Source organism: Centroberyx gerrardi, chromosome 5, assembly GCF_048128805.1.
Source record: "Centroberyx gerrardi isolate f3 chromosome 5, fCenGer3.hap1.cur.20231027, whole genome shotgun sequence".
NCBI classification, from domain to species: domain Eukaryota; kingdom Metazoa; phylum Chordata; class Actinopteri; order Beryciformes; family Berycidae; genus Centroberyx; species Centroberyx gerrardi.
Genome location: NC_136001.1, coordinates 4,359,693 through 4,372,372, shown reverse-complemented (window position 1 = coordinate 4,372,372; position 12,680 = coordinate 4,359,693). Strand labels below are relative to the sequence as shown.

At 40.1% G+C, this 12,680-nt stretch overlaps 1 protein-coding gene across 2 annotated transcripts in view; it reads left to right on the top strand.

Annotated features, from left to right (window-relative positions):
* Nucleotides 1-12,680, top strand: part of fhit (fragile histidine triad diadenosine triphosphatase) — a 290,531-nt gene that overhangs the window by 226,547 nt on the left and 51,304 nt on the right. For both annotated transcript variants that reach the window (XM_078283843.1, XM_078283844.1), the window contains exon 6: nucleotides 8,161-8,229. In XM_078283843.1, the coding sequence (XP_078139969.1) occupies nucleotides 8,161-8,229 (69 nt within the window). The remainder of the gene's footprint in view (nucleotides 1-8,160; nucleotides 8,230-12,680) is intronic.

The following is a 12,680-nucleotide window of genomic DNA, read 5'->3' as shown; positions in this document are numbered from 1 at the left end:
TATTATCCTTCTGCATTATAAACTGACTCATCGGGGGAGGTGCAAGCCCATGTAAGACCTTAAAGATGAGGCAAGCATCTGCAAAATGTTTAAAACTATCAAGATTAAATAAATTGTACTTTTGTACTATATGGCAATGGTGATAGCTATTGACCTTTCGGTCAAGTGTTTTAGTGTCTGTTTGTAAAGGGACTCAATTGATTTCATCGTTGTCATGCTTGTCATGGCTTGCTTGTGACCAGCTTGTAACACAGTATGTTATGTGGGAGAAGATCATAGCATGCATAAAGAGGCTGGCTGCCTCTGTTGTTGGTCTTATATGCCTAAAGTTAGCCAGGTTGAATTTTATAGTACTGGCCACCTTTTTAACATGCTTTTTAAACGACAGATTTGAATCTAAAATGATTCCAAGGTATTTAAAATCAGACACCACCTTGAGCTTTTCTCCTTTAACAAAAACATAAGTTTCGGGAGACTCTGTAGGTTTCCGTGAGAAAAACATACAGACAGTTTTGTTTACGTTCAGGTGTAAACATGAATTGCATTGAAAGTTCAATGAGAAAAGCCAGTCAAGGTCAGTCAAATATGTTTTCTCCACGACTGCACTATTAAAATATCCAAATAATATTGAAAAAAATTTTTGGAAGTGACAATGTTGTTTAAAACGTATTATTCGTGCTTTGCCGAATGTGGTATTCAGCTTTGGGAATATTGATACCGAGTATAGATAATTTTGGATGCTGTTGTTATTCCCATGCGCCTTGCTGTTCCTAATGTTTTTGGTTTTCTCACCTTACTCTTCCCACCTCATGCTTATTAGCCTCACACAGCATGTTAGACACAATCATTCAATGCACATACACACAGCCAGTGCACTTCCATTAACAAAATGGAAGCAAACAAAAATGGCAATCAAGTCCAAATTACGTTCCCAAATATATCCCCCCTCTGCACATTTGAATAATGATAGGTTTGTTGCGACAGGACCGTTTATAAATTTGCTCCTAGACTGCTCTTGCTGCTTTTTTACCTGACCACTAAATCAGCCATAAAGTACCCTAACCCATCCATGAATCAATGATAAAAGGAAAAGTTTTGCAGCAAAAATGTCATCTTGACCAGACTCACCTAGCTCCCCCACCCCAAAAAAAGCAATCTCCAGTGTATGCCCTAAGAGAACGATGTCTTTTTAAAAGATCTTTATTTTTCCATTTCCACAACATAACCTATTTTTCATCTACAGATTGTTTGAGATGAAATGGCTTTCATCTGGCAATACAAACAAGGTCAAACAGCAATCCATTTTTTTGCTCGGGTTCAATTAGATTCACACCAGCGGGTAGGTTATATTTTAGCATTATTGGAATATCAGCGACTCTCGCCGTACCTATTGTGAGGGCCTCTACTTAGAGGTGCAGTGGGGAAGCACATCGGGGAACCACTGAATCAAACGCAGTAATAGAGAAGATGTTATTTCCCACTGATCCTTAACTCACTGAAATAATCTACATATTTTATCAAGTAATTCTGAGCACACAGCAACTCTTGATTTGGGGACCTGCCTGGTCTTTTTATGAAAACAGATTATCTAGAGCATATAGCACACCTGCTACAGTCCTGGGCCACCCCCATCTATCAAGTGGGTTATTGCAATCAGGTGCTTGCGCGCTGGCAATAAAAATGGTCCTTTGATTGAATAAGAGAGAGGCAGGCTATGGAGGCAAATGCACTCTTATAAACTCACTGCCTGGAGTCGCACAGACAGAAGACAAATCTTTGTGTTTTGAATGATGGAATTGGAGTTTATTTTCGTCTTATGGAAAATGTAGGGTGATTATAGTGATTCATCATGTGGAGGGCTGTGTGTGGATCTTGCTTGTTTGGCGAGCCAGCCTGGCTATTATATCTCAGTCATCATAGATAAAGATGATTACAGTTAATATGCGCGCAGTAGTCAATATTATGTTGAATAAACCCACGGGATTGTATTTTTCTCAGTTGTCGTGAATTGCTGTTTTCAGCACACAAATGAGACAAATCATTCTGATGACATAAATATAAGGATCATTCATTACATTTTTTTAGGAGCAGCTGACCATAAATATGGAATTATGGAAATATGGAATGGATTTCAAACAATAGCATTGTTACATATAACCTGGATCAGAGCATAGGACTAGCATGTCTGTTTTTGGGGCTGCTTTCCTAAATTCATTGTTGCAAATTCTCTTGGTAACACTTTAGATTAGGGAAACACATTGACTATGAATAAGCTTCTTATTACCATGCATATTAGTAGTGCATTGTTTCATTATTACTCATTACAAACCACTTATGAGCACCTTATTCTGCACTATTCTATTCTTTATAGCAGTCAGTATGCTTTTCTCAGGATGGGGCTTCTAAGGTGCTAGTATCACAAGAATACTTAGACTTTCTGAATAACTTCAATTCATATTAATCATTTGAACATTTCTATTGGTTTACAACACTCTAACAAAAGATATTGGTTTCCTAACCAAAATTGCACAGGAAATGTTTTTATCCATTTAACAAACATGAGAAAAGATCACTCAGACAAATAAGTCTAGATGTGGCTACGATTACAAAGCCTGCTCCAAAACAACTGGAGTGAATGGAGACTGTGTTTTTTTACAGTTCAGAAAAGGTAAAAAAAAAAATCATATAAAATGACTCCAAACAGCATAATCCCAAGTGTTTTGAAGCCAAATGATTGCACTCTGGGTCATACATTTTCATTTTTGGGTGAACTATTCCTTTAAGGATTCATCTGGATTGCCATTGTCACTTTTGGACATTTCATGAAGATCAAACGGATGCTGGACACAGCTTGTCTTCAGGGATGACAGTGACATTTAACATTTCTTTGTAATCATAGGCACATCTCGGCTTATTTCTCAGAGTGATCTTTTTGCTGGTTTCTCATGTTTGTTAAATGGACTTTTCATTCCAGCCTTTCAAAACATCTCTTTGGTTCTACATCCATTCCTGTGTTGGACCCAATAGGTCCCAATAAGAGCCAAATCTATTCTTATAGACTTATAGACTTGTGTCTTTTTATCACTTACAATGATAAAAAGCCACAAATTTCAAACATTGGCACTTGTATTCATTCATCCATTAATTCATTCAGTCATTAGTTAATTTTCATTATTTTCACATTGTCCTTAGCTGCTGTCACATACATTGGAATGGAGGCTCAGGATGCATGGATGCTCTGCGAATATAAGGGGAACTCTGCATCAAACTTCTACACCCTCTTCATACGTATTCTATCCAGTTTATTTGCTAATAAACCCAAGTCGGAGTTATTAAACCAGCCTGAAGCCATCATATTCTAGCTACGGTGCTTAATGATGGGCATGGATCCCTTTAGCAGCTGCTCATCCTGACTAATTTCCCCACGGAGTTGAATAAGAAAATTACAAAAAACAATGAAAACCGAACCCCACCAAAACAAGCTACAGTAGATTCTCTTGTGAATTGCTGGAGAAATTCACCACGCTTTCAGGTGATTTGCGCTTGTGAAAGCGGGGCATTGTGGGAAGGATCTTTCCCTCCCTCTTCTGTTAGCTAATTAGAGCTCCCTGCTTGGATCTACCAGCGCTTCTTCTTTCCCCCTTTCCATTAATGGGGAACACAGCTGTTTATGACAAAGTATATTTGTCTGCCTGTCTGACTAGATTTCACCTAAGTCACATAAATTGATATGGCAGCCATTTTGCCCATTTATTTCCGCAGTTACAGACTAATTAAGAGACATCTGGTCTGATTATTTGGAAAAACTGTCTGTGCACCACTGGCTTCTGTGTGACACCTCACTGTTCCATGCAGGTATCTTGTATACACATTAAGCAAATATGCCAACTTCCTGTGACACCTCTATATATCACCACAGTTGACGGGAGGCGAGTACCTACCTTTGCATGAAGGACGTTCTGTTTGAGTGCCCGTAATCTTCAAGCGCTGGATGATTGACTAATTATCGACGGGAAATAAAGCCCGGGGAGGTGTCCATCCAGAGCCTGAATGAAGGACGCAGTGTAGGAACTGACAGTGAACCATGGCCTCAACATCTGTAAGTGTGTAATCAGGCAACACCAATAAGAGAGGAAAGACACTGTGACTGAGTGTGAAGGACACAAACCATCGGAGTACAGCTCTAAAAGCAAGTTAGTGATTTTAGTCCTTACTTTGTCTTCATCTTTGGTGTTCAGCGCTCATTGCTCTGGTGTTTCTGCACTGCACTTCCCAGAGATCACCTGTCAATCAAACAGTGTGTCCAGTACTGTGACGTCTTTTTCCTTGGATTTTCTCTTGATGAAGTTTGAGTTTCTGTAGGTGGCGCTCTTTTCTTTGTCCGTTCAGCCATGGTGGCTATCACTGCTCATGCTAACTACCCAGTTCTTCTTCTCTTCATTCCAAACAAACCGGAAACACAAAACGCATAATTTCCTGTGTGCCAGAAAGAGCTACCGGACAACGCATCTTTAGAAAAGCCCACTCTGGAGTTGAATGCCTTGCTTAAGGGCACAGCAGCAGCGGATTAAGTGCTTGCTTGCTTCCCCCACCCTCCACTCTGAGGATGGTAAACTAGTGGTTGTTCTTCTGGTACTTCTCTTATCTGTAGGCTATTGCCACCCCAATCCTGCTACATACTATATCTCCAAATGATTCTTGCATTCAATATCAGAGAATGGAGAAAGAAATGCATATGTAAGCCAGTGGAAATTCAAATTCATGGGAACACTAGTGCCAGTATCAAAGGGACCAATTTAAGTTTAAAATTAAAGTCCCCATAAAAACTCCAACCAATAAAACCATCACAGATTTTTGAACGATCCCGCCCCTCTCATCAAATAACACCGCCTTTCTCTCCCTGACTGATATTCCATTGGTTTAGACTTTTGAATGATCCCTCCTTGCGTTATGTCCCGCCCCAACACCTGTTTCAACAGGAAATGCATCAAATCAAGCAGGTAAAGATGTAATTTCATGGGGGCTGATTATCAAATCCAAGAACGCCAAGAAGATACTTGTGTCCTTGTGGAGAACGTTCTTCCCAAGTCGTCTTGGGGAGAACGTTCTTCTCGTGAAAGTGAACAGAGAAGCTTCCTTACAGTTTGAGATGGACTGTGTGCTTCACGTCTCGTACTGATTAATTAAGACACATAGCTGTTAAGTTTCCCACCTGTTAACCGGCTCTGTACTGTAGACTACAGCGCTGCTCGGACGTGATGCAGCATTCTCGCAATGAATCTTGGGGCTTTCGATTCGTTCTCGTCGGTCAAGTCTCCATCCGATGCATCCTCGAAACTTGCGGGTTTTCTATCCGTCCTCCATCCTGTCGTTCTTTTGTTTTGGAATCATGCTTCGGCGGTTAGATATTACGTAAAACGCATCATGGAGGACACAAGAACGCATACTGATCATAAGCCGGGGTCTTTAAATGAATCACAGCCTAGAATGCACACACAGAGAGGAGGGTGCTAATCAGTGAAATCAGCTGCTGTAGTTTTTGGTTGGGATTAAAAACCCTGCAGACTCTTGGCCCTCCACGGACCACTGTTGCCCATCCCTGGTCTAGGCTGTCATTAGCCCTCTTGTGGTGATATGGCAGCATGCTTGATTTTGCCAAATCCACTGCAGGACTCTTTCCACATGCCAGTCCAATGGCACCTGACAGCTCCGACTGTGTGTCTTATGAAGGGAGACAGAAATAGAGCCTACGCAATGCTCCCCTTGCTGCGTATGTAGGCATATAACTGTCTGAAATCCACCACACACACACACACACACACACACACACACACACACTGCTGCATCAGTCAGACCGCTCTGATCTCCCACCCTCCCTAGTCCTCGCATGCAGTCACACACGCACACACACACACACACACACACTGTCCACTGGCCACTGCCTCATTCACTCAGCATCCGTTTGGAAAGCCTGTGATGAATAGCTCTGCAGCCGTGTTGTGTTTTTTTTTTTTCCTCTCTGCTTCAAAGTTTTCCTCAAGGTAGGCAAATTTAATAATGCAGACATTATGCAAATGACCTCATTAAATAGAAAATGCATACTAAAAAAGCAGACGCCTCCAAACATGTTATCTTGTTTGTAGCATTTATAAACACTCATTCACCCAGCCTCCATAGTTTATCATGCTGTAGTAATGAAAAATGAATAAAAGCCCCACAATTAGGTTATTATGCCCTTGATGATATACATAAACACACACACACACACCTCAGGACAAGGCTATGGATTGTGAGTTAAACATTCTGTAGCTAACTTCTGTAGCTAAACACATGCACAAGGAAACATGAAAAATTGTTCTTGGAGTGTTTTTCTGCAACAGCACCAACGTTCTTTGCACAGTGCAATACAATAGAATTGCAGCTGTTGCAGAGCATTAGTAAGAATATTTAGAAAGTGTAAAAATAGTATCTTCACAATCGGATAATACTCATGTATTGAAATGAATATTCTGGAAACCACAGCTGTTCCATTTGGAAACTGCATTGACATGTACTGTATGAACATTTGAAGGGCATTACAAGGCAAATTTCGGTTTAGTGCATTTGTATTAAAATGTTAAGAATTATATTACTAGTTACTAAGTTCAGATGAATTTTCCGATTCTTTCGGATTCTGACTTAGTAGGTCTGTACTAAATCAACCACACAATTGTGGATTATAATTTAAAGCAATCGCATCCATACTAAATTAACTTTTAGGCTTACATGCTGCCGAAAACACACAGTTAGCTTCTTTTTTTCACGCACGGGTAGCTTCAGTCAGCAGCAGTTTACGCAACTTCAAAGTGTGTTCATTGGGTAACATTTGTGAGGCGGAGACCTGGTTTGTAAAGAGAGAGTGAAAAGAATTGTCATCCTGTTTGAACTTAGTCTAAGAGCTTCATTAAAATTCCCCATTGAAACCCAAACTAATGAAATTATTTTGTTAGCAGCAGGGTGACCCACCACACAGATGTAAGGGTAGGGGAAACTCGGGGATACATTACCGCCTTTAAATGAAGAATTGATTTTCAAATCACATAATTGAACAATTAAATGAGTAAGTGTGCAAAGAGTAAAATTTCATTACAGGTTTTCTGTTTCTCCATATCAGAGGTGGGTGACTGGTCGGTATCTGATAATTAATGAAAGGCCAATATCCGCCTGATATATAAGCAAACGGATATATCAGTCTAACCCTCCTCATAAACGCTCTGTGAGGTTTTGATATGTTGTAAATCTGACAGAAAAGTACCTCAAAGAACTTTTATTGAAGACTGCACTTTGTGATGATTGAAGGGAAAGATACTGGGATGGCAGCAAGCACTGAACGGCGGCTATTCAACATTTCTCTCATGTCATAATCATAACGTACACTCCCTTGTCAGCTGTACATTTATGTAAACCATCACACCCACTCAAGAGCCTTTATTGTTTACCGTTTATTGTACTGCGTTTGTCATTGTTGCAAACTCCCCTTTCAACACTGTCATTTGAAATTCAAAGCGGCTCCGTCCCTGTGTGGGCTTATCCCGACAACTCAACAATGCGTAAGACCGCGGATGTTTAGACCCTCGTCTTGTCCTTAATTTGTTCACTAATTACTTTTGTAACACTCGTCTCGAATGCAGAGAAAAGAGTTTAACTATCAATAATTTATCTTCTCCATTTTAATCTTGTTGCCGTTTTAGTCCGCGTTCGTCAGATAAACCAGTCGTTCAGGGACGTTATCGTATCACCCATGCAGAGAAGGAACTCAAAGTTAACCATACAGATGGCCAAGTTTGTGACAGCAAGGGGGTTGACACAGGAAGGGGGACGGAAAAAAGTCAATTAAATTTTTAAAAGCATAAAAATAAGGAGTCTCTGCGGTGCTACAGGTAGCACGCTTGGCGGAATGCACTGTAACCCTCCTGTGATTTGTGGCGTGGCAGTCGCGCTCTGCTCTGGCTTCTCCGCCATGCATGCTGCAAATTAATGAAGATTCTCTCTGGAAACCGTCCTTGTCAGATCAGTCTGTCAGAAGAATCCCAGGTGAAAAGTACCTGTTTCTCTGGATGAACAAGTAACACAGCATCACCAACGACAAACCCATTGTCTTCTGTTCTTGTTTGCTTTCAGCATGTCCATGTCCATGTACTCCCCAGGAAGGCGGGCGACTTTGAGCGAAATGACAGCGTCTATGATGAGGTAAGGTGGCAGTTTTTGGTTGTTTTAGGGTGTATTCATGAAATTTACCACGGGGTTACCGCAGATACTGCAGAACGCCCTCTGCAGATCATTCACATGTCCCGTAAGCAAGTCATAAAGACACACCATCACACAAACAATATCACCTTATCTAACCAGGCAGTAAGTTAAATGGTGAATTCAAACACTGTATGAAAATAGGTTTTAATACTACGAATATTTCACAGTCAGATTTAATGTCATTAGGCACTATTCTGACCGAAAACAGCTTTTTGAATTCTGAATTGATATTTTCAATTTGCTGTTCTTGACAGTTTTGCATAGTGGAATACTGTCATAATACCGTTGCCACGGAAAACACTCATTTACAATATTGGGGCACATCACTTCTGACAGGTCAAGCTCTCTTGCATGGCAGTTTTGAATGGTGGGCTACGCATGTTGGTCTATCTTTTAGAGATCACATTGTGTTAAACAGACACACATACGGAAGAGGATTAGGGCTACGTGTGAAAAATGTATTTGAGTTTAAAGTCAGAATTCTGAGAATGAAGTCAGAATTCTGACTTTGATCTAAGAATCCTCTTCACATGCCTATGCTTTACATTGATGAAAACGGCACAATTGCACTTCCTGACTGGAGGTAGGCCTACTCTGTGGATTTATAACTAACTGTGGCTTAATAACGCTACAATTATTTATTTATTTTATGTATATACTTTATTTGATAGGGACAATGCAAATGAACACAGTGCCACTTCAACTGGTTACAACAAGTTGATGCAACTGATGTTCTGCATACAGAGATTATAGCTATTGCTAGTTTCCAACTCCTGTCCCTAGTTAGGCTTTCATTAAGAGAAAAAAGAAGAAAGTATCAAGGTTACATGCAATTATAGAACATTATTTAAAGAAAGAAAAGAAAAAAGAAAGAAAAAGAGAAAAAAAAGTCATGAGATAATTAGAAATGCATACAGCTCTGATTTTGCTTCAAGCCAGCCTTTAACATTTTTATTCATTTTTATCAAAATATTATCCCAGTTCCAATCGGAAATCAGGGCATTATGCATAACAACATTCTCCTGTTTAGAAGTGGGCAGCTGTTGTGCTTGCAGATGGAACATTCCAAATAGTTTTGTGATTTGTTTCTCTGAAAACACGGTTTGACAGGCACTGAGTTTGCTGCTCTGACACGTCAAGTAGTGTGGATACATTGACACGTGTGGAAATTGAATATGTAACAGCTCATTAACATGTTGAGTGTCATCGGCTTTCACCTGGGCAACCGCTGACCATAACGCCACAGAAACGTGACACCGCTCCGGTCGACAACGCTGCAGAATTTTTATGAATGAGCTCAAAATACCGCGTTTATTTGTATAAGTTTGGCTAATGTAATTTTGGACTTATATATAAGATTAAATATAATCATTGTCTAACTCTCCACACCTCTTTATTCTTGTGAATTCACAAACACTGTCCTAGGCAAGCTTCCCGTTTTACTCATTATGTGTCTGTTAGTTTTCATTTTCTGCACAGTTGTATGAAATACCAATATTATGTGTACAACCAAAATCCAAGCACATACTTTGCTTTAAACACATAAAAAAAGAGTTGATTCAGTGGAGACACAAAAGCCTGGTTATGAAACTTCAACAATGACATGTCAATTTTCAACTTTCATGTGCTACTCCTATCCCCGTTCCTCTTTCTTAGTAATTGTTTGACAGCTTTTGTTTGAGTTTTTTTTTTTTTTCTTTGGAAGGGATTGCATCGTGTTTGAGTGTTCCACACCCAATAAAGCAAAGGAATAGCAGTGGCGTGATGGATCCGGTTAACCTTCAAGTATTACACAGCTGGTATTGTTCCACGGAAGTGAGAGTCTTGTGTGTTACAACAGGAATATGAAAACACAATCCACTGCTAATGAACTGACTCACCTGTGGCTCCTAATAACTTTAATTAAACATCTGAGAGATGAGGTTGAACAAATATCAGTGGGCTCTACAGCCCCCAGGAGCTAGAATCACCAAACCAATGAACCACAATACTTGAATAAGAAAATAATGAACATGCCTTTCAGGCTGTTTTAAATTTCACTGTGACATTTTGAATTTGTAACAAGAGAGTCTGCAGCAAATGAATATCAATGACCGGTGAGTTTGATATGAATATTCTAATAACCATGTCTAATAAAAACGAACTTCACTATACTCCCCATCGTGCCTGAGGGGAGAAATGGAACGTGGCTTCCACAGCAGAGTCCCACCAGCGAAATATAAATAGGTTTGTTTTTAATTTGCATGTGATCATAAGGGTTATTGTGAGAGCAGCAGCCGCAGTACCATTTATATTTTCTGTGTCACACCCAGCAAATGAGAACATTTTTCTTTGAGGTGTTTTGCTTTGCGGTGAATAATCACCCAGTGTTTGTTCCCCTCATACCTTACCACTGTTAAGTGTTTTATAACCCAGACTTAACACATTTATTTGTTCATAAAGACTATTTAAGAGGTGATAGAACAGGTGAACTATGTTTGGGTTTTTTTTCTACGGTGTGAAAAAGAGAGGAAACAAAGCCCGGTGCTTCCAGTCCCATCCATTGGTCTCGAATGTTTACAGCTAGATGAGTTCATCTTAAAAGCTGCGCTGGGCAGCTTTGTACGTCGCGCAGCCACAAATGGCAGCAAGAGGCGACTGTTTGAATTATTTTACTTAAAGTCCTCCGTGATGTGCTTGACGTAATATCAAACAGCAGAAGTACAATTCAGAAACAAAGGACGGAAGATCTTGTTATTTTACTTGCCAACCGAGGATGAATTAGCTGACGAGAATGAACAGGAAGCTCCAAGATTCACTGCGAGAACGATGCATCATGTCCAAACAGCGCTATAGTGTCTATAGTAGGCCTGCAGAGCCAGTTGAAACAGCAGATATGATGATGAACGCCCATGTGTCTTCATTGATCACGGGACCTCATGCACACAGTTCATCTCAAACTGTAAGGATTTGTTCTCTGTGCTCATGTTCTTGCAAAGATGTTCTCTCCAAGACAATGACTTGGTATTCTTGGATTCATGTAACGTATCATCAGTAAACTGCGTACAGTAGCCAAAGGAATGAGAAAGGCAAAAGTTCTAATGTTGGCGAGTCCAACTTTCTCTGGATGGAGCACTTACTGCTATTTAGGAGACACTTTTGGATTTCACTGTCATGTTTGGATTCGTCACTTCCTGTGGGGAGAAAATTTCCAGACAATGACTATACTGTACCTATACAGAATTTCATTTGGCCAATTAAGGCCAATCTAGGGTGTCTCAATTAGTGGGGATGGGATGAATATAGCTACGTTTTAGTTTAGCCTAGCCGCTAACCTGCACAGTTACCATAACAGTAAGTTGTTATAGCAGCAGGAGCCACCACACTGTGTTGGTGTTTTCTGCATGTTTTCAACATGTCTCCATTTGGCGAGGTTGAGTTGCTACAGAGAGAGAGTTGGTAAAGCTTCAGAAACAACAACTCCATGTGGTGGCACTGGTTTCTTAACGTTAGCTGAGCATAGCCAACGGCAGTTAGCATTTAGGCCCTGCACCTCATAGCAGTTGCAACCTAACCATAGCTAGCCAGCAAATGCACAACTACAGAAATAGTTTGAACTCCATACTTCAGTTCAGATTCTCCAAAACAAATGCTATTTTTAGGCTCTGTTGATGCCGGCATTTTAGTCTATGTGGGCATTGTAGCATGTGGAGCTAACTGAACATTTGTGAACTAGAATGTCATTTGATCTTTTATCTAAAATTAAATGGTGCAAATTCCAATGGTTTGTCTTCTTACCTTTTGTCTAAGGCAGTGTGATGGACTTGAATATTGATTACTTGGACTTGAACTCGGACAGGGCTTGAATTGATTGGCGGTTGCCTGTCATGAAACACTCAATTTGATAACTTATGAAGGAGATTATCAGAGGCTACAGCCGCAACAATAATAGTATTAAATGATGGTACTTATATATGGGTATATTATTGGTTTATGCCAAGTTGGAACTAACTTGCCACAGCACACAGCATTGCACAGGGCTGATATGGCGGCTGATCCTGCTGTCTATGGGCATGTAATGCTGCTGGTGACCCAAATTCCAGTTACACTACATTCATAGCCTATTTGAAGTATAAATACAATTTTATGACACATAGGGTGTTAGAATACATTTTTCAACATGGTTGAACAAACAAGTTGACCATTTCTGGCAGGAAAAAATTACACTTCATAAAATCATTGAAGAGACCAGCACAAAGCACACTTATGGAGATTTATACCATATTCTGCATTCTCTTGGAAATTTGGGTTTTATCTAATAAGGTCACATGGGCCCCCCCAAGTTTAGATTTCTCTTTCTTCCCTTCCTGTCTTCCCCCAGCCCCTCCTCAATTTAAACCCTGGACTCGCAC